Source organism: Leptodactylus fuscus, chromosome 8 (assembly GCF_031893055.1).
Source record: "Leptodactylus fuscus isolate aLepFus1 chromosome 8, aLepFus1.hap2, whole genome shotgun sequence".
Lineage (NCBI taxonomy): Eukaryota > Metazoa > Chordata > Amphibia > Anura > Leptodactylidae > Leptodactylus > Leptodactylus fuscus.
Genome location: NC_134272.1, coordinates 30,001,625 through 30,025,231, shown reverse-complemented (window position 1 = coordinate 30,025,231; position 23,607 = coordinate 30,001,625). Strand labels below are relative to the sequence as shown.

General features: G+C 42.2%; 1 protein-coding gene across 2 annotated transcripts in view; it reads right to left on the bottom strand.

Moving 5' to 3' along the window:
- BMPR2 (bone morphogenetic protein receptor type 2) overlaps positions 1-22,621 on the bottom strand; it is a 121,096-nt gene extending 98,475 nt beyond the window's left edge. For both annotated transcript variants that reach the window (XM_075284279.1, XM_075284280.1), the window contains exon 1: positions 21,424-22,621. In XM_075284279.1, the coding sequence (XP_075140380.1) occupies positions 21,424-21,490 (67 nt within the window). In that variant the 5' untranslated portion in view covers positions 21,491-22,621. The remainder of the gene's footprint in view (positions 1-21,423) is intronic.
- Positions 22,622-23,607: the final 986 nt, after the last annotated feature.

The window sequence follows — 23,607 nt, the reverse complement described above, 5'->3', positions numbered from 1 at the left end:
CAGACAAATCTACAGCAACTATCTATTGCGTTGCTTTACATATGGGAATGTCTGTCACTGTATGGATTACTGAGCTCACAGACTGTGGACAAACTTCTATGGCATACTGGTTTGTCTGAGCACTTTCACAAGATCTTCTCTTTCTGGTTGCACACAGTTACCCAAGGGTTAAAAACTTTCTACTCACTACCATGGAGGAGCACACTTATTAATATACATTATTATATATCATTATTATATATTATATTAATATGCTTGTCCGTTGCAGTGAGTACACAGGAAAAAATGCTTTATCCTCCACATAAAAGCGACTTGTCACATCAGACATGAAGACTGATCTGCAGGCAGCATGTTATATAGCAGGAGGAGCTGAACAGACTGATATGACCTTCTGTGTCAAAGATACAGTAATTGAAATCCCTACTTACTCTAGCCCTAAGAGTCCAGTGGGCGGTCCTAATCTGTGAAGGAGGTCAGGTGAGCAGGGATTTCAATGAATAAAAGCTCACTTTATATCAATCTGCTCCACTCCTTCTGCTCTATAATGTGCTACCAGAATAAAAGAAGTTCAGCGTGACAATGGCAGTAGAGGAACAGAGAAGGACAGTAAGGAGATGATTTAGGAAAAGGTTCTCTAAGGTCGGGGCCCCACAGGCCGGAAACGCCGTGATTTGCCCGCGGCAGGAAAAAAAAAAATCGCCACGTATTACAGTACTTGCAAAGTGGATGGGATTCATGCGAACCCCATGCCCACTTTGCGTAAAAAACCGCAGTGCGGAGATGCTGTAATTTCCAAAACCGGCGCGGTTTTGGAAATCGCAGCATGTCAATTATATCTACAGAAACGTTGGCGGCTTTCCTGTAGATATAATAGGAACAGAAAATCAGTGGAGAAAAACTCTGTGAACTTTCTGTTCAAAGCGCTGCGGGAAGAACGGCGATGCGTTCCCGCCGCAGTTGTTCCAACAGCGGTTTAGTGCGGCGGTTCTGGCCCATGGGGCCTTAGCCTAAGTGTCCCTCTTTTCCATCGATAGTCCCTATTTTTGACCCACGCTTCTTTTTTTCAGTTTATGCCATGAACACTAAATGGTTTGTGACTAAAGACAATTTATGTTTCCACCCAAATATGATATATATACTAATATAATAACAGAGATCTCCAGGTCCTCATTGTGCCGTCATATCCTATAGTATTAGTAAACGTATTTCAATGTAAAGGATTATCATGTGTAAATGTCTTGCAGGTTACTGTATGATAAAACATCTGACAGACCATGTAATAAATATTGTGTAATAAAATAATATAACCATTATTATGGACATTATTTGGCCACAAATAGCTCCACAATGAGCTATTATTCATTATTTACAGCCAACATTGTCTACAGCGCTGGACAATTGCAGGATTCATCCATATCAATCTTTGCCAAAGTGATATTCAGCCATCCATTAAATGCTTTGTTCACCCATTTGTGAATCCATCACTAACTTGGCACACTAAACCACGACACCTATACAGTAAACAGCTGAAATCCTGGCTGAATTTTACTTCTATGAACAGGACGTGCTGATATTCCTTAATCCTCCTTTGTCCCTCTTTTTTTCATACACAAAGTGCTGAAAATGCATCTTCCATATCCCTTGCAGGGAGCACCCGCCCTTCTCCTCCCTTATGGTGGTATACATGTATAGCCAACACTCCTTTCTCTCTATGGGAGGTCCATGTTGGTAATCCCCAGTAGTCCCATAAAAGTGAATAGATTGGTAGGTATCACTCTATACAGGACTTTTTCCTCTGCCAACTTTCAGTGGACCCTGGTGCGGATGTGGACATAACCTATGCTTGTGTACTACTGCTCTGTTCACGTGAGGCACTTGTACGCCCCCTGTGGACATTCATGGTCACCGGAGTTCCCAGCAGAATCCCCTCAGTTTCAGCAAACTGCATATGCACATTGCAACTGTCATATCTTGTCAAGTTTAGTGGACCTGTAGGTATATGCGGGGTCTGGTCCCTGGATACTATGGCAAGATAAATTTGTACAAAGCTATCTTCAGCCAGAAGTTACATGTATAACATTTGGCTACAAGGGGCAACTGAAACTATTGGATAAAACCCAACAAGGCCATTCATTCATTCATTGATTCTGACCCTGCTCTCCTTCATTAGTGAACATCCCCTAAGTCTTCACCATTGTTCTATATGAAAGTGTTGCCCTTAAATATACCGTCAGTGCCCCATATTTCCACCTCATTGACTTAATACCAGGACCCACCACAGTGTCCTATAATAAGAGCCACAATGCCTCATTCCATGACACTCACAATGCCCCATATCATGGATATCTAATGTGTTAGTCCATGGTCCTATGCTACTCTTTCGATAAGTGACCTATTGCATGTCGCTGCCTCCGCTCCACAAATTGGAATGGTAAGACGGTTATTTGTCTACCAGGGACTTGGTCACACTGACACTGTGCAGAAGAATTGTCTTCTTTGCTGGAAGCCCATGAGGTCACCTCTTATTCTAGAATACTGGGAAGGCAGGCGCAGGTAAGTAGTATATATAGGTGGCACGTTATAAAGGCGACTTGACTTGCAGACCCCCAGAATCAGCTTTTAGCAGGGGGCCGCCATTAGAAAGGCTTGTCCAGTGCTAACAACCTCCTTAATGAACTTGCTAAATTTTTGCTGTGAAGATTGACTACACCACACTGCTTTGTAACACTCTAGAAGTAAAGGGATTAGATCACATTATAATGTTGCCTAAGCAACCCAAGCTGCCAAGTTGTCCACCTGAAGCTTGCCGCTGTGTACCAAATGGCATTTAGCCTGGCATTATTCAGCTGCCTCGAAAAACAGAACAAATAGTGCTCTACACCCACCCGGCTTCTACCCATTCCTCATGCAACCTAATTGCTAGCTCCGGCACTTGCTGTCTACTATTTACATCGCTGGTGGTGCAGCCTATGATCACGCAACGCAGGGACACTTACTTCTCACATAAACAGGCTTCAGTTCTGCTTTATAGCTTCATGTGGTCTCTTGTTATGTGCCAAACGGATTTAGAAAAACTGTGAATTTCCATCTGTCTAGGAACATTAATCTCAGCAAACCCTATCCACTGGACTATAGATTTAAGGTAACATGCAAACGACCATGTGCATGTCACCAGGCTATGAATGAACGGCACATGGTTGGGCTGCAAAACGGACGAATAGGGCCTGTCCTGGGTTCTGCTCATGACCCCGTGCACTGGTCTGTTGTGGGTATGGGGCCATAAAAATGAATGAGTCAATGTCCTATTACACTGACAGTGCACACAGTTCTGTGCATGAGGCCTAATCCTGAATGTCATGCTCTTCTTTTCTTTTTACATTTACTACTATAAATTTATAACTTTGTCTTATACACAAAAGTTTCTCAATGAACAGACAACACGTATTCCCAAATTATTCTACAAAAGGTATGTTCACATGCATTGCACTTGCAATTCATGTATACACTACAGGATGCGCCATAACAATCAGATTTCTACCATGAATGTGAAGCTTGTGCCATAAACTATCTCTGGACCAAATGCTATGGGGTACCCGAACCTTGATGCGCTGGGGGCTGGGGTTGTCCCCTGCTTACTGACCCATCGCTCTATATCCTAGCACCTATAGGTCTGGGAGCCACAGTTATGTGTGTTGGACATATCTAGTCCCAGTTGAGACATAACAGATCCCTTATCCCACCGTTAGGGGTGGAATATTCGATACTCACCAATAACTGTTGTGAGATAGCTGATGTTTACACTGATTATGGGCGTCCATTTTAGAAAATATTAATAAGTTATGTTTTAATAGTGACACTTTTTAAATTTATGACCATTAAAGGGATCCTATCATTAAAACTCAATTTTTTGTCCCTAACACGTAGGAATAGCCTTAAGAAAGCCTATTCTTCTCCTACCATTCTTCTCCTAGATGTCTTCTCTGCAACGCCGTTACGGAGAAATCCCGGTTTTCGTCGGTATGCAAATGAGTTATCTTGCAGCACTGGGGGCTACGAGAGAACTCTCCAGCGCTACCTCCATCTTCTTCAAGAATAGGCTCTCTTGTCGTCTTCTTCCAGTGGTGGCTTCACACTTCTAGACCTCGGGCAGCTGACTGCACAAGTATTACAATACTGTGTAAGCGGCCATTTTCTTGTGGCCCGCGGGCATGCGCAATCGGCTTTGCCCTAGGTCCGAGGCCTAGAAGATTGAAGCCACTGCCGGAAGAAGACGTGAAGAGAACCCGTTCCTGAAGAAGATGAAGGCGGCGCTGGAGAGTTCTCTCACAGCATTGGGGATGCCCCCAGTACTGTTTGAGTGCTGGGGCCCGCCCCCAGTGCTGCGAGAGAACTCATTTGCATACAGACGAAAACCGGGATTTCTACGGAACGGCAACGCAGAGAAGACATCTAAAGGTAGGAGAAGAATAGCCTTTCTTAAGGCTATTCCTACGTGGTAGGCAGAAAAAATTTAGTTTTAATGATAGGATCCCTTTATCTACATTGGAAATCTGTAGATGGATACAAGTTCCCCTAGGTGATCTCCAATATTTCTAGAAATGGACTTTCAATGATATAAGGAGTTGCCGTATTAACATAACCCCTCTTAAGTTTTGGATATTGAGAAGTGGACTTTATATAGGGAGATTGTGACTATTTCTGATGTTCTCATAAAACAGGAGACCACGTACAAGGACATAGGTTACCGTGTATTGTCTGACGTTTAGTTCTGTGGTTGTGTCTTTTTTATGTCTCTATACTCTAGTAAAAGCAGTATTAGACTACGGGACAGTATATTTTCCTACACACAGCAGGCGTCCTTGCACTGAAGGACACCGCAACTGAGAAGTGATAACACAGGGTAAAATTTTTCACTTATCTGTGCAATAAACATTATACAGTATGAGTGATATCATTTTCTGCTGCACGTATCATTAAAAGTTTCCACTTGCTGTGGCATAAATGCTTGAAACATAGATCCACTGGCATCCAGGACCCTTATCTATTACCAGAGAGGAGAGCAGCTGCAAAGACCATCTCCTGCTCTGGAGGACCCCGCACATACATGCTTTATATGGACAGCCCACTAACTGTATAATACTTAAAGGGGCTATCTGGGGAATACATATTACCTATTTCTTGATGGGGTTCTTTCAGTGCTGCATTTTGGGTATCCAGGCTGGAACTGACTCATAATCATGTGATTGGAACCAGCACCTAGCGCCCATTTCCTCCCTCCTCTCCTGTCGTCATAGGTAGATACTTGGGCTATGGGGGTTGGCAGACTAGATCATCATAATACTAAAGCAAGCCCACATAGTACAGGTAGCTATCTACTTTATTGTGAATTTGTCCCAGCCCGGACACCTGATATGCAGCACTAAACTCATCTGGGAAATGGATAACATGGATGACCCCTTTTATTTCCTATGTGTTGGCACTGCAGGAGGATTAAACATTTGCTTCCAGGGCCCGACACAGAGTACAAGTGATATATCCAGTGATCAGCTCATCTCGTAGGCCTGGTTCACATCTGCGTTCAGTATTCCGTTTAGGGAATCCGCTTGGAGACTCCTCGAACTGAATACCGAACACATTAAAAAGCGGTGAGCAATGAAAGCACATGGCCCCCACAGACTATAATGGGGTCTGTGTGTTTTCCGTGCGGTGTCCGCACAAGTCATGCGGAGAAAAAAATACTTCGAGAACTAGTTTCCTCTCGTGTGGACACCGCGCGGAAAACACACGGACCCCATTATAGTCTATGGGGTCCATGTGCTTTCATTGCTCACCACTTTTTATTGCTTTCGGTATTCCAACTGCTCATTCTAGCCCCAGCGGTTACATGCCATGGTTAGGCTCTGTTCATACTACGGTAGCTAGTAGTTCATTGCTTCCGTTTATAATAACAGCTATGTTTAACCCTTTGGCTGTCGGTATTCTGTTACATTTTGGTATTTTTGACAGCTAGAATAATGAAATCTACAGTGATATTAAAATATTGGAAACTGGACTATCTTAATGTGTTAGAAGAGTCTCTCAGACCTGCATTTGGTATTCCGTTCGGGGGGTCCATTTAGGGAAGCCCCTCAGCAGTAGAAAGGATTATTGCACCAGTGGACTGGTTTTGCGCCAACACGTTTGGTTCTGGTTGGTAGAATAATGAAGATGGCAGGTGAGCTCGAGACTGTAGATTATTCGCTAATAAAATGTTATATTCAGTATTTGGAAGTAGTCATCAATGCTGTGGACACTAAATAAATTCAGTAATGTTAAACCAGGGAATTATGTATATTATTGCCTCCAGCCAGGAACAAAGGTATTGATCGCCTATTCCGTCATCACTTCTAATTGTGGCATTCTGCCTTCTGTTTGACCTTCATTGTATCGGCACCCTTAATGCAAATTATTAATGAGCCATCACTGTATAACAAGGTATCCTACATACTCTATTTGCAGCATATACACTTAATATATTTGTATCTCCCTTTAAAAGAAATCATCGTGACATCCCGATCCGCTTGTGTGAGGCCTTAGAATATTTTATCTTGTACTTTTTGGATTTTTCTTGATTTCTATTAAAAAAAAAACGCGACACGTTTTTTTACGGTCCGTTAAGTTTCCAGGAGGGGAAAACTGTTTGGCGTTTTCTGTAGTGGTTTTTACCGAAAAAGCTCCAAAAAGCGTCTCAAGGTCCAAAAACCGCTTCCTAATTAGGAAGCGTTTTTTTCCGGACCAAATGACTCCACACGTAATTCACATGTGAACTTAGCCTTAGTGTTTGTCACCCGGCATCACCATTGTTCAGTCTCCCAATACACCACAGTAAGGCTAAGTTCACATGGAGATTTTTGGTCAGGATTTTGAGGCCATATAAGCCTCAAAATCCTGACTAAAATTAATGGGAGCCGGTCAGGCGTTTTTTCCGGGAGCTGGAAGTGAGATGCTCATTCTTCAGGCCATTTTGCCTCACAATTCGGCCTGAAGACACTCCCTCCTCCGACTAAGCCCATTCATTGGGCCAAATCCGGAGCGGAGTGCGTGACTGGATACCGGTGCAGTGCACCGCCATTCAGTCGCGGCTACCTGTATTTTGGATCATAACCTGAGGTAGCCTCCGCCTCAGGTTCCGGTCCAAAACAACCCATGTGAACTTATTGTAAGGGTCCATTCGCATGGAGTTTTTTGGCGAGGAAAAATTCCGCTTCAGGAATTAGGAAATGTTTTTTTCCTCCAGCCAGTGTATGGACCTTGAAAAAACCGCTTGCAAATTCTGCACCAAAATCCGCACCCAAATTTGTGACATGGATTTTCCGCCTTCCATTGACTGCACTGGTTTGGCAGGCGGAATCCGACTGAAGGAAGCTTTTCTTCCGCTAGCGGTACCCATAGAACTCTCTGGGGAGGCGTTTTTTCCACATGAATTCAGTGCCAAAAAACTCTGTGTGACTGGACCCTAAAAGCATTTCTTTAAAGGAGTTGTCCAGTCCAGCGCACCATATCTATGCTAGCAGAAGTCCTGCACCGTATGTGACCGCTGAGGTCACTCACATACGTCACCTGTTACTCAGCGACAGCCTTGCTTATATTGTGCATACAGAGATAGCTGTCATCCACTGAGTAGGACCGCCCACTGGACTCTTAAGCATAGAAAGAGCAGCGATATCAATACTGAATCTTTTCACACAACCGTACATCAGTCTGCTCTGCACCTTCTGCTTTATAGCAGGCTGCCTACAGATCACACATCATGTTCGACATGACAGGATGCCTTTAAATGATCCCAGCACATTTTCTACAAATGGCGCCAACTAAACAGATAAAATCTGATACCATATATCATTTATTCCTTTTTTCATATATACGTGTATCTAAATATAGGCCTCCAGTTATCGGCGTACAGCAGTATCCCGGCTTCTCCGGCATGACAGCGCTGTTCAGCATTGCAGTCTTCACTGCACAAAGATACAAGCGCAGACTCCTGTGAATCTGCAGAAAAGGCGTTTGGCATTGTCATGGTAACCTGCGCCTCTCTCCGCTGACATTTCGTCATGTCATTCTACTCGTGGTGCACTTCATTAAAAAGGCAAAACAGGAAAGTCAGGCGGAGACGGGTTATTTTTTTCTGAGTTTTAATTTGCTTAATTGCAGCAGCCACACAAGAGCAGATGAGGCGCATTGTACAGTGTGGCGAATAATTATACCGTACACGCCAATGATACTAACATGATTAAGTGTACAGGAAAATAGCGTACTGAGAGTCATAGCGAAAAGCCAGTGCCAAGAAAACAACAGGACTGCTGTCAATAGCAAGCGCTGCAATACCTGCTTATATGTCCTAGGTTACCTTGTAATAATAAGGGACAATATATCCCAATACTGGATGATGGGGGGCAAGTGCCCTGTGCAGTACACAATGTAGAGGCCCCTGTACAGGGGCTGGGCAGTGGTTCATGCTAAAATGGGCATCCAGATTCAGAGATGTGAAACCCATGGATTGTGGGAAGGGTTACAACAAGCCTACTCAGACCCCGGTCTCTGAGGTTACAATGGAGTAGGAATTTTTAGGCAGCATTTGCTGTGTGAAACCCCATGATGTTTTGGTACTGGATGGCGGTTGTATTTGAGTACTGCAATACAATGCTGTTTTCTCTATAAGGGTAAGTTCACACAGAGTTTTTTGGTCAGGATTTTGAGGCCGTGTACGCCTCAAAATCCTGACCAAAAAGACGGCTCCCATTGAAATCAATGGGAGCCGGTCAGTTCTTTTTTCCGGGAGTTGTTTGTTACGGCTCCTGGAAAAAGAAGCGACCTGCTCATTCTTTCAGACATCCGCCTGAAGACACTCCCTCCTGACTAGACCCATTCATTTGGGCCTAATCTGGAGAAGAGTGCGCAACTGGATGCTGGTATACTGCACCGGCATCAGGTCGCAGCTGCCTGTATTTTGGTCCGGAACCTGAGGCGGCCTCCACCTCAGGTTCTGGACCAAAAAACCCATGTGAACTTACCCACAGACTAAGTTCACACAAGCTCTTGATTGCCATTCAAGGATTCCATCCTCTAATCCACTTGAAAAATTAGGAGAGAAAAGTCCTCTCATTTTTTTGGGCGGAAACCCAACGTACCTCATTATAGTCCATGGGGTCCGCGGGTAACCACTTTTTAAGCAGATTGGGTTTCCGTTTTCAGGTCCCCAAGTGGACCCCAAGGGTGGAAACCCAAGTGGAGGTGTGAACCTAGAGTCAAACTAAAGGAACACAGAACCTAGAAATGAATGATAAAAGAGACAAGAAATCCCATAGTCTGCAATACAGTTGTACTGCAGTCTATGGGACTTGAAATCAAAACGTTGCAGGTTCAAACCCCCTAGGGGGCAAATAAAATAATTTAAAAAAATGACAAGAAAAACACTTGCCTATACTGTCGATCTGCAGCATTTTCTGTATAATCTTGATACAAGTACTACTGACCGTGCATCAGAATTGTGTTGCAAAAAAATGGTGAAATTTTTGTCACACATCACTTTTATGATTTTACTGGTGCACACACACCACTTCGGAGAAAAATGGACATTGTAGGGCGGGACGTGGACAAACTGAGAGAGGGATCTCCGATGCCCAACTATTTTATAGTTGTTATAGAGTTATATCTGGAATTGAAGTAACCTCCTACCTGAGAATTTAGGTCTAGTACATGGCCCAGGCCCAAAATATGTCACAATTATAGAGAGACATGTGCTTAAGTGGGATACTACACATCAGTGTTAATAAATGATCTCATATAGCTATATAGCATATCATATAGTTATCATGTAGATCATATAGCTACATATCAACAAACTGTCTAAAAATGTGTGCACATAAAGAGTCAATAAATAAGATACAAAAATGCATATATGATAAGAAAAAACGTGATATTGGCTGAAAAATCTGATTCTAATGGATTGGAGAGCAAAATGATATGATTTTTTTTTTACCATGGCTGTATAAATCAATGTGGCTGAAACCTCTCATCGTTCAGAGAAGATTAATCCGTTCTCTCTGCTTGCATTTCTATTGATCACAATATTAATTTGGTCTGCTGAGCGCGAAAGAGCAAGTCCAGCAAATAAAAACAGGAACAAACAAAAAGAAAACAAATCTATGACATTGCCAAACCTAAACTTGTACTGCGCCATCAATCGTCTCTGTAAGGGACCTACTAGTTTGGCAGGTTACTTGTGCTCATGTGATATCACACATTGTCATATATAGCAGTAATAATATAGATGTGCATCCAGAGGCGGTGATAGCCATAAATGCTGACATGACAAGATTGAGGGCGCACATTACAGAAAAGCTGCATTTTAGTTGCAAGTTTTGCAGAATTTTTTTGATCCACAGCCAAAAATGAATTTAGCAGAAGGAAGAAGTATATTTCCCATTCACCTCAGCAGAAATAACTTGTACGTTTCTGGCTGCAAATCATTTAACGCCATAGATTTAGGACTTTGTTTTTAGAGGGTTTTTGTTTTTTTCGACTAAGTACATAAATCTATTGTTTTTATGGACATGTCCTATTTTCATTGCTTTGGATCCTATAGAAAATGGGCATCTGTTGTGAACCCAGAGATTACAATTGGGGTGAATGGTCCACAAAATGTTCCATAATAAAGCATGTTTCTGTTGGTTCTTCAATGTACCCATGGTCAGCACACATCCATTAAAAACAATACCTTCATTCACCGAGTGTACCATCCAAGTATGTTCCGATCCGATATTTCCTTTTCAGTTCCAATGGATCTGAATAGGACTTGCTCTAAAAATGTTGGGACTGAAGTTTGGAACATAGTCAATTGTATGCTCAGGCCTGTTCAAACACAATGCAGCAGGACACAAAATTGGAGCAGACTGCATAAGGCTGGGGGCACACATTGAAGCAGGAAGTCCACAGAGGAAAACTCTGGAGACTTCTGTAAAAAAAAACTTTGCAGGACAAACTGTGATGTGTTTCCGCTGCTATTACGTGGAGACTTAGCCTAAGAGTTAGGCCCGGTTCATATATGTGTTCAGCTTTCATATCAGGGATTGGGGACCCCCCAAACAGAAACTTATATGCATAAAGAAGCGGTTACCTAAGGAAACCCGCGCACCCCATAGACTATAATGGGGTCTGTGTGGTTTCTGCATCAAACATGCGGAGAGAAAAGTGCAGCTCGGGTCTTGGGAACATTGCTCTTGCCACTCAGGGTCAGTTCACATTAGCATATGTATTCCGTCCAGTTAGAGTCCGCATGGAGACCCCCCTGATGGAATACAATCGCAATTGCAAGTGCTGTGCTTGTGGCGCACTGTCTGCACATATTATTTGTGCGGGCAGTACGCGGCAATTACACAGACCCCATTACAGTCTATGGGGTCCATGTGCTTTTACAGCACAGTGCTTGCAATTGCGATTGTATTACGTCCGGGGGGGGTCTCCATGTGGACTCTAACCGGACGGATTAATTACGCTAATGTGAACCAGGGGTCTCAGACCCCTTCCTTCTGTACCACCCTCTGCTGTGAGAGTTCATCCTTCCACTGATATGACATCACTCATATTACATGAGCAGCAAGAACAGTGCTCCAGGGAGTTGAAGGCCCTCGCGCACCCGCTGCCTTTTTGGCATAAAACTTCAAAGTTGTTTTTCTTCAAATCTGCACTAGTGACATACATAACCAAGGTGTGTTGTTTATCAGTATAATATGCTCTGCAGTGCACTGGTAGCAGTTGAATACGCTGGTGGAGGAGGGGATAGACTACCTTTAAGTACCTTTCAACACTATGCAAAAACCTGATGTGAACCTAGCCTAAATGACATATTTGTCCACACCTGTCTGTGTAATTGAATACCATCAGCTGGCAAGGATCCAGTTACTTTGCCCAAACACAGACTACATCTCTATCACATTCCTTTATGTATGGCCAGCTATGCACACACCTTCTATGGCTGATTTAGTAATATTACAATTTATTCCAGTTTACTAATACCAGTCTGAACATCACAATATTTCAATGCATTGCGGTTTTTCCTGCAGCGCATTTTACAGAAAGTCTGCAGCAAAATCTGCAACCAAAAAGGCTGCTTTTCCGCAATGTTGGAACACAGCCTTAATTTATTGATACACAAAAGATTACTGGTAACTGTTTATTCTACCAGCAGAACAAAGCGCACGGAATGTCGAAATTTTTGATTTGAAAAATAAAAATTTTCTATATTTTTTGTTAACTAATGTACTTAAAGAGGACCTTTTATAGTCCAGGGCACAGGCAGTTCTATATACTGCTGGAAAGCTGACAGTGTGCTGAATTCAGCGCACTGTCAGCTTTCCCGATCTGTGCCCCGGGTAAAGAGCTTTTTGGTCCCGGTACCGTAGCTCTTTACAGTCAGGAGGGCGTTCCTGACAGTTTGTCAAGAACGTCCTTCTCCACAGCAGCACATATTGCGCTGTATAGTACGATAGGCGCTGCTGTTAAGAAGGACGTACCTGACTGACTGTCAGGAACGCCCTTCTGACTGTAAAAAGCTACAGTATTGGGACCGATAGCGCTTTACCCGGGGGAACAGATCGGAAAAGCTGACAGTGCCCTGAATTTAGCGCACTGTCGGCTTTCCAGCAGTATATAGAACTGCCTGTGCCCCAGACCATGAAAGGTCCTCTTTAAGTATGAGCAACTATTGGTAATGTGAACAGTGCTGAAGAGTTTGTTCTGTATTCCTGCAGAGAAAGCAGATATTTTTCTTCTAAATATTGGCGTGTGAGAATTGCCATCTGTTGTATTATTGCATTGTTTCTCTAGTGTCTATGAGTATGACTAACTCATGGATTCTTATAAGCACATAATGGATATTCCAGCAGTTTGTAAAGATTCCCATGATTTAACAGCTTACAGGGGCTGGCTAGGATTTTTTTTTTTAAAGGGACTAAAATTTTGTTAAATTAATAAATTATGCTCATCTGTCAATCCCCCTTCCCCCCGGCTCCAGCACAGCCACGCCGATACTCCTTGTGGGTCCTTCACTGGTCCTGCATTGATTATATATTGTACATGTGAGCATGACCACTACAACAAGCACTGTCCTCAGCGGTGATGCCTGCATGTAGCATAGGGGATTGCTGTGACCAACGGCTGGCTGTAGTAGTCACGCCCGCATGTATGGCAGGACAGGTGAAAGCCAGATGGAACCACTAGTAAAATGAACATGTAAGTATATGTTGTCTTTTCTTTTACAATAAGACATAGACGGTCACCGCTAAGGTGGTTAGAGAAAATCATCAAAATTATCATTTACCTTTTATCATTAACATTTTTAATTGTTTATTCTTGCAAAAAATGTTTTTAACTTTTATTTGTCTACAAATTTACATGGTTACATAGTCATCTTCATGGGGAAATCCCTTTAAGGCCAGGGCCCCACGTGGGCTGGAAATGTTGATGCAGACAATCTCAGTAGTGACATGAACAGAAGGAACGTCTCCACTTCAGGACCAGCAAGGACTAAAAACTGTGATGATCAGCCTGCCAACACTGGAACCGGGAGCTAGTAAAAGGGGAGTTATGTTTTTGTTTTTTGAGTTTTTTTTTTTTTTTAATTAATTTGAATTTCCAGCCACCCATTTAATTTTTCTGTGGAGTCAGTCAATCCCTTTAGCAATTCCGTACTATGATAAAGGGCGATGCTGGGTCTCTGAGTGTGCAGACTATTTTGCATGTAGTGCTATATCCTACTTGCTGAAGGCAGGGGACATAGGCATTGAGACTGTTATATGCTTTAAAATAGTCTTGTTACTAAGAGAGGATTATATTTACTAGAATGAACAATGCTCTATAAATATATTGTTTTACTAGAAATATTCTTGCAGAACCTGTCCAGGTACGGCACAATAAAAACACCGATAAAACAAACTTACCAGAAGCTTCAGGAACCTTGTTTGAACTTGCTGCGTTCAGAAAATAAGTTGTTAAAAGACAAAACCTGATGAATAGTTATATCACCATACATTATGGCGGAGATTTATTTTAGTGGCTATGCCAGATTTCTGGTCTTAAAACTTATTGAATCCCAGTTCAATAATCGTTTTTGCATCTTTCACGACACTTCAATGACAAGTGCTGTGGGAGTTGCAGCATAGGTTGCACCATTTGCACCAGACTACTACTAGATTTCAGCACAATAGAAAGACAATGGCGGCGCATATGTGGTAGAAGAGGTACCTGAAGAGGAAACCACAACATACAGAAGAGATAGACTGCAAGCACAAATGTAGCTTATTTGTTCAGCAGAGCTAGGTATGTAGATCAAAGATTGTCCACATGTCTACATGTTAGATATAAATTGTTTATAGATGAAATTGGTGACACTTAGGTCGCAGCGGACCTTTCTCAAGCCATATCTATGTATGGAGTGATAAAGCAGGCAGGCACATAGCCCAGCGAAGAAGCCATCACATTTATGAAGAGGCGTTAGTCTTCTCGTAAATGAGGCATCTTGTCTGCCAGTGTATGGGATATGAAGACTAGCATTGGGTATACCAGTCCCATAGATTGTAAGCCCTCGCGGGCAGGGCCCTCTACCCCACTGTGCCAGTCGGTCATTGTTAGTATTATATCTACCTGTATATTCTGTGTACTGTATGTAACCCCCAAATATAAAGCACCATGGAATTAATGGTGCTATATAAATAAATAATAATAATAATGATGATGAATATCTTCCTATATGTACAAGCACTAATGGGTGACTACAGATTCCCATGTAATTCTGAGTTCACACGTTTTTGTTTTTTTTTTGGACCGGATTTTGACGCAGAGGCCGCCTTCAGAATCCGGGCCAAAAAAACGGCTAGCCGTGACTGGATGATGGTGCAGTGCACCAGCATCCAGTCATGGCACTCTGCTCCGGATTAGGCACAAGTGAATGGGACTAGTCTGGAGGGAGTATAGCGCCGTGGACAAGAATGGCCATGTTGCTTCTTTTTTCCACTACTAGGTAGAGGAAAAAAGAAGTGTACGGCTCCCATTGAATTCAGTGGGAGCTGATTTTGGCAGAGGATTTTGAGACAGATTCCGCGTCAGAATCCACTACCAAAAAGCTCTGTGTGAACTCAGCCTAAGATTACTTCATTATTACAATCTTTCTGGGACTATTCTGCCGCTACTTACTTTATTCATCTTACCAGTTAATTTAAATTTTTTTCTTTTGTTTGCATACATGGCAAGAATCCTAGGTTTTAATTCTGGGTTTTCTAATTCACGAATAGAATATCAGAAGATATATATATAGACTGACAGACAAAGAATTAGATGTGACTTGTAGTCCTTTGTCCATAGACAGCAAAGCAAACACTCAGCTACGGTGGAGGTGTAACTTGAAGCTCTACCTACACTGTGCCATTTATAATAGCGGTATGTCTTACGTGGCAGAGGGATCATTGGGGCCATTCAGAGTTCAGGTTGGGCATAGACTACTACTGCTGCATCCCCTATAGCTAGGTCCCTGGAAATCTGAAAAGAGATCAAAGAAGGGTATTCAACTTTAGTGTGGTGAGGGTAACCTGTTGGTACCCCTGATTCAGAGGAGACAGAGGAGAGAAGGCGCTTGTGCCGGAGCTGTGGAGCAGCCCATTGCACTTGCCATTCAGTAATGTGACTGTGTGACTACGTGTGTGTGTGTATATATATATATATATATATATATATATATATATATATATATACACACACACACACACACACACACACACACACACACACATATATAGGAATACATTGGTGACATTATGGATTTAAAGCCAAAAAATATAATCTAACTCTAGATTGTTATATTCAATATTACTATAAAAATGGTCAAACTGTACTTTAATATAAGAATAATGACCATGACAACATTGTAGTCCATCAGATGTTACAATAAGAGGATCCAGCTTCCTAACCTCTGGTGGAATTAGAGGTACAAGTGGGTGTTAATACTAAAAGCCTAAATGCTATGAGGGCCCTTGATATGAAATATTGTTAATCCAGATGTAAGGAGTCCAGGGCACAGGATGGTTTTGTGTTTCACGCATCTCCATGTGAAGTGCGCTCGCTGGAGGTGAATGTCCTTCAATATGACACAGTTAGTTCTCATGGAGATTTACAGCTCTACTTATCAAGGCAATGTACATGATAGGATAGGAAGCGATTAGACAATGCGGACTAGAGGGAGTTCTTCATTACCTGCTGGGACATAGGCCATTACTGAGGTACAAATCACCTTCAGGTGACAGAGACAATGCTGTCCTAAATAATATGTATGGTTAATACCCCTCATTGACATACTAGAAGTGAAAATGGATATCCATTGTGGTTGCTACTATAGCATACATCTAGCTATAGATGTCTGTAGTCCATTACGGCCCAGTCACGCAGCTCTCCTCCTGACTAAGAAATCCATTCCACATGGTCATCTCAAGCCCAAGATACAGTCATTACTATACTATAGTAATATACATATACTATACTGACATTAAATGGATTATATTGCAAACCCGTGAGCCTGAGGATGTATGTTACATGGCAGAATCACCACATATTCAGGTGAAGAAGGCCCATGAGAAGATAAGGAAGACATGGCAGCTGCCAGTGGGGTATATTGAAGTGACTGCGGGTAATACAATACTCAGTGCCCTGTCTGTGATTGATATAAGAAGGGACTGAGGCGACAGGATATATAGTGTAATGTCCCAATAAACCACATGGTATAATGGAAATGTCCCTAGAGCTGCATGGTATAATACTGCACATCATTGTCTCCATCCTGCAAGTTTATGGTAGGAATCACCAATTTCTCATGAATCGGACATCATGAACATTATGATCTGCACCATCCGCCATGCTGTGTGCTTTCCCTGAAATCTGATGTAAATGATCGTAAATCTGTCAAGGGCCGGTTGTCCCACCCACACTATGCCTCTTGAAAAAAGTTGCAATTTATTTGCACAAAACCCAGACTTGCACAGAAAATTGTAATATTTGGTTTTGTGCTTTGTACACCAAAGAACCGACATATAAGGCATGATAAATCTTTGTGCTGGAAATGTTTGTAGAGTTATCAGCCAAATATACCTCAGATGACAGCTGGCTTCCATTCTCATGTCTATCGCCAACTTAAAGATGTTCAGGCAGACTGATACAGTAATATACATCTTCATCTCAGACAAACATGCATGTAAATATCTGTGAAGCGGCCACATAGATCTCCCCCATACTGATCATCTCATGGGAGGAAAATTTAGGAGCTCTGATGACATAAAATGCCAAGAAATCAAGTGGGTACTGGCAGGATCCTTCCACGTCAACCTAGAAAAGACCATTGATATTTGCTAGATGTTTGATAGATCATTTGTTTGCTGGTTACTACGGCCAAGGTGCAGGGAGGAGATGTAAGCAGCGCCGCACCTCCCATGAGGCGACCGCTTCAGGCGGCGCTATGTCAGGGCCCCGGGGAGGGCGGCATTTTTGCTTACCTAAGCCAGTCCAGGACAAGCTGTCTGGACTGGCTTAGCATCACCGTCACCGAGCGGTGGATTGGGGAGGCCCTGTGGACGCAACGCTGCTCCAGCGGCCTCCCCTCACGCTCAGGCAGAGAGCAGGTCCTCTCCCTGCCAGCTAACGCCGCTCCGCCAGGCCCCCTCCTCCCGAACCAATCCCCCAATTCCAAAAACATCAAACCACCATAGTGTCACACAACACTAGGTATATGATGGAGGGATATGATGGTCTGTCACACAACACTAGGTATATGATGGTCTGTCGCACTTTTTATACAATCCTTAATCTTCAGCCGGGTCACCCAGTTTACTAGCGCACCCACAGCAGCATTACTAGAATATAATCAAACAGGAAGACTTCTTTGCCCTCCTTGAAATAGTCAGCGCTTGTCCTAACACATTCAGACTATGCACTTATTAGAGGTGGTAAAAGACATCCCTTTGAAGTGGAAGACTGGGCGGTTCCAACGTCAAAAACAAAATCAACAGACAATGTCGCCAGAGGGGCCTGTGACTTATTTCTGGTGCGTCGCCAAATGCGGCTAAAACAAACAAGGCAAATTCATTGCTATATTTGTGGTCTTTACACAATTTACTACAGTTTGGAAATGTACACACTCAGGGTACGGAACAATTGTCACTGTGGCAGAAAGTACACAAAGTGTATCCATAGATGTCAACAGCCAGATCACACAAAAACAAGCAAATATATTCCGCTCCAAAATTAGTATTCCCCTTTAAGTAGCGATTCAATGTCTTAGTGACAGGGGAGGTCTGGATTTCAGTTACTTAAAATGTAAGGGTTTTCCTCTGCTTCTATTACACCTATATGGAGATTGCCAGCGTTTCTATAGGTATAGTTGACATGCTGCGATTGGCAAAAAAACATGGACGTTTTTGAAATAGAGGCATTTCTGCTGCAGATTTTTTTCTGCAATGTGTGGAAGGGATTATCCAATATCCTATCCACTTTGCAAGTACTGTAAAATGTTGCAGTGTTTTTTACTATACATGGGGCCCTGGCTTAAAGAGATATTTTCCTTAATGGTGAGGTCTAACGCAGCTTTTTTTGTTGCAGATTTTACAGTGTTTTTTGGAGCCAAAGCCAAGAGTGGCTACAAAAGGAATGGGAAATATATAGGAAGCTCTTATACTTCTACGTACTGCTCAATCTACTCATAAAACCGCAATAAAATCTCCCAACAATAAAAGCTGCGTTTCCGCAACGTGAGACCTTATTCACACGACAGTGAAATAGTCTTTGCAACGTCCATCACACCACTGTTTTGAGAACACATTGATTTCAATATGTCTATTCCAGTGGTTCTTAACCTTGTTTGTGGTACCGAACCCCCCAGTTTCATCTGCACATTCACCGAACCCTTCTTTAGTGATAAATCAAATATGATTTTTTTCTAAATTCAAGACATAGGTATATGTTTTTTTACTGGTACACAAAATGAACCGTGCATAGGGTTCAATCGAACCCCGGTTAAGAACCACTGGTCTATTCACATGTCTGTTTTTTTGACCATTAAAAAAAACCTGAAATGCAATCTTTGTGACATATGGACTCAGTAGAAATCTATGGGTCTGTTATTTTAACGCCCAAACCATCACCATCGTGTGAATCTCAGGCGTAAATCTCAGCTATATGTCTTTCTGATCTATCTAGACTTCATGGTTCCAATACCTGGCACACATTGTGTAGCTACCCTAAGCTCTACCTTTTTCACTTTTAGATTTCTATTTTAAATTTGGTAATACTCCTCTTGAAAATATCAGCAAAATATATTTTTTTCCTTTCGACCATGATTTCTGTATAAGGGTACAGGTCCTATGTTGGGCTTCTCAATTGCTCGGGGAACATGCCTTTGCCAGCCTACTTGTATTGTTGAGTAACCTGAATACATTCCATGTTACCAGTCTGGTTTCACATGGTTTCATTCTTTTTAAGTCAATTTTTTGATTAACAAAATCATGGGTTCCAGCGAGAACATTTGCCATAATGATTCCTCCAAGAGGTTTCTTAACAAAGTAATCAGGCCTGAGTAAATCTTCTCATATGGTAATCGCGGCCATTGTCATTCAGTCTTTTTTCACACTCAACAGTGCCATTTGCTTGTAGACGTTATAATTAACCTATTTTAGTGTTGTTCCATTTAAATTGTACTTGCGCCCTATCAACTGTAAGCAATGTGTGCAAAGCCTATTGTACTAGATAGACAGAGAGAGATCATAGAAATAGAGACAGAGAAACAAAATTAGAAAAAAGTTACAGCATATAAACCAAATTAAAAATGTATACGTAGTAATGACTTAATATGATATTCTCCCTATACTGGAGGAAGCAATCCTATAATATTAACCAGCCGACTTGGGCAGACCAGTTTGCAGACTGCAGACTTCTGTTTACAGGAGACACCCGTCTACCGTCTGTGTAAAAGTGTCTGCTGAAGGGTCTCCGGGTTAGTAACAGATTGTTAGCAATTCTTTGTAGCTCTGCCCATTTATTACCCGAATGCAGTAAAAACTAAAGTAAGTACTTCCTATAACAAAGTATTCAATTCTCTAATTTATTAATAAAAAGTAAAGAATCCCTTTCGAAGCCACAATGTGCACCTTGAGGTCAGGGCCAGAACCTTTTCTATAGGGTTATTCTAGTTAAAGCTGGTGTAGCAGTCAATGTAAGATCATTTGGCCAAGGTTTGACAAATGGCCACCATAGAAGTGTACGCAAAGCAGCCTTCACTTCTACCAGTCCTGTCTGCTAGGATCATGCAATGTGCTTTACTAGATAGGAGGGGGCACACATTTTTGATGCTGCATTTCCTTCAATGGAAGGAGATCATAAGGTTGGGAGCAAGTGAAGAAATGATATATAAGGGCATGTCGGGGATGGGTGATATCCGAAAGATTGGAATGAATATATATATATATATATATATATATATATATATATATATAATTTCTGTGAAATTCATATTTGCGGTTTGCTGAAAACAGACTAAATTGTAAAATCTTGGAATACCTGTGACGTGATAGGTTGGACATAGAAATAAAAAATCAAAACAGTATATAAAATTGCGAATCACAATTTAAATAATGCAGTATATGACAATAAAAACCTGTACGATCTGATAAAACCAGTACAAATAATAAGCAAGGTTTCACCTTATTGCTGCACTTCAGCCTAAGCTTAGCTCTGTCCATAGTTAAGCAATTGGTTGAAGATGACGGTACACAATAAAACATGTGAGGGGCCTAGAACTGCAGAGCAGCATACAGCTTCTACGCCGACACCTCATGCTACAAAAAGGCCATACTGTACCAGCTTTGTATTAGAAGTATATAGGTATAAATCTCCAGCAAGAAACAAAATTGCGATCCATAGCTAAGACTACAACCAAGAGTCATTTAATATTTTTCAAGGAACATATATCTGACGTGTCTGCATTGACTGGTTCGCTGTGCGGCTATGGAGGTGCCTACCGGCTGCCACTCCCACCCTGTCTTTTTCCAACATGCTACCTACGGTATGTGCCATAGCACAGACTGACACATCCTACCATGAGCTCTCCGCTCCTCTAATAAATCATCATTCTAATTTTACAATCATCTTAGGTTTTAGATTTCGTGCCCATTTTGATGTACACATATCACTCATACAATGATTCACATGTTGATGTATTCCTGAAGCCAGACATGAGCGCTACCGAGACATGCTCTACTTTTTGGCTGGCCTTCAGCTCAATATATTCACAAATGGACATGACGGTGAAGTTGTCCACCTGTGCCAAGGAATATACCAGATGTACAAGTGACTTACCAGCAGCTGTGGCCAGCAGCAGAGTCGAATGCAAGCCAAGGAGGAGAAGGACCAGATTCGAAGCCATAACCTGGGTAATCCCACAGATATGGGAAATTCAATGGAGACACCGTAAAAATTAGAGGGTATCCAAGTCTTCTGGGTGTAATCCGATTTGACTATGAACGTGCTTGTAAGTGCTAATCCATGAGGGGCCTGGAAATGCAGGATCCTCTGTGGACTAGATCTTCTTCTCCCGCTGGAGACTGCTCATTCCTGGGAAGATGTTTTGCCTGCTGGAGGCTGTGATCCCTGAGAAAACCAATAATATCCCCAATCTTCTACAGCATCCTAATGGACTTACAGTTTATAACAAGCTCCACTTAATGACATATCCTGGAGCTAAGATCTCACCACTGGAGGGTCTACATCCAAGTCTCCCCCCTTGTAGGGGTAAAAATAAATACCATTCTGCCTCTATAGTGATACTCTGTATGATGTGTCCTCTCTTGAATAAAAGCAAATTGGTCGAAACTACAGATCAAGTCTTCTTTTAGTATTTAGCAATTCTCCAGCAGGTCATGTCTTCTTCGCTTTTTTGGTTGTGCTTTATATTATCCCGATATAAAATTTCAGCCTCTTCTTTCTTTCTTCCACGTTATTCAATCTTCTTCCTTCCCGACTGTAAAAAGATTGTCTTCTTTACCCATAAATTCCATGTGTGTGATACGCAGATTGTCTCCGGTTAGGGTTTCGCAGCAATCAGATGCCAAATTTCATTGTCCAGCGGAAAAAACAAAAAAAAACCGACAGAGCTCATCGGAGTAGGCAGCTGCGTGTCCCAAATCCAAGATATTCCCAGCTTGCTTGGAGTTATCCTCCCAAGATGAGGCCCTGCTCAGGCTGCGGTAGGATGTGTCATGCAGTTTTCCAGCTGTATGCGAGTGTCACGGAGCAGGATCCTGCAAGGAATAAGCCATCTCAGGACCCTGAAACAAGGAGGCAGCAGCTCCCCACTCCTCCCTTGGGGAAGCCACCTAAAGGGGTGTTCTGCTAATGTGAGAGGCTTGAGGAGGAGAAGGAGGAGGGGGCTAGAGACTGAAGTGTTGATGAGGAAGGCACCGACTCGCCTGCCCTCTCTTTCTCTCTCACACATACACAGACCTCCTCCTCCTGCTGCTCCTGTGTCACAGCCAGACACAAAGAGGCCTCTCACACCGCCCAGACTGAGCAAAAGGCGGAGGCGGAGGAGGGCACAGTCCTATGCCTCTCCACTGCTTTTTTATAGCCCTTTCAATCAACTTTATTTTAAAGAGACAAGAAAAAAAAATAGCACAAAAATACATATATTTTAGCGCTACACAGTCACACAATTGTGTGACATCGCACTGGTTAATCTGAATAATAATCCTACCAAATTTCATTCAATTCCCATAAACCGGGACGTACAAATAAATAACATCCAATCCTACCTATCTGTCCCAACAAAACAACAAAATAGAAATTAAGAATTATATTATATCTCAACATAAAAAAGGGCCCCAAAAAGTAAAAACATATTAAAATCACTGCAGACATGGAGGGAAGGAGGCCGTGACGGAAAGAAACCGAACGCTACGATACACCTCCAAGAGTATAATATATCACCTCAGATTTATGTAGGCTAAATATATAAAAGATAAATCTATATATGCACAAATAATAAATAATGGACCGATTTGTATCATTATATTATATTAATTATATAATATAGCAGAATAACCAGCCTGATAATGGGGTGTTCAGTACCAGTGGCGTAACTAGGAATGGCGGGGTCACGTGGTGAATTTTTGACAGAAGGGGAAGTGGCGGCAGCCATGAGCAGGAGCCGGGATCGGTAAATAACTAGGGCCGTTACCTGCTGGAGTTACTGCAGCAGGCAATGGCTTATTAAAAAATAAATAAATCTGCAGCGGTAGCAGCTGTTGCCGGGTCCCCTAATGTCCCGGGTCCTGTGACAGCGGCTGCTACCTGGTAGTTACGTATATATATATATATATATATATATATATATATATATATATATGCACACACACACATCAACATTGCAAAGATAGCAGAAATAATATTAGGCATCCTCTACAATTACAATATACTGTAATACCAGTGTGCAGTATGGATCTCAATCATGGCCTCCAATTCTCAGCCCCCCACAGCTTCCTCTGG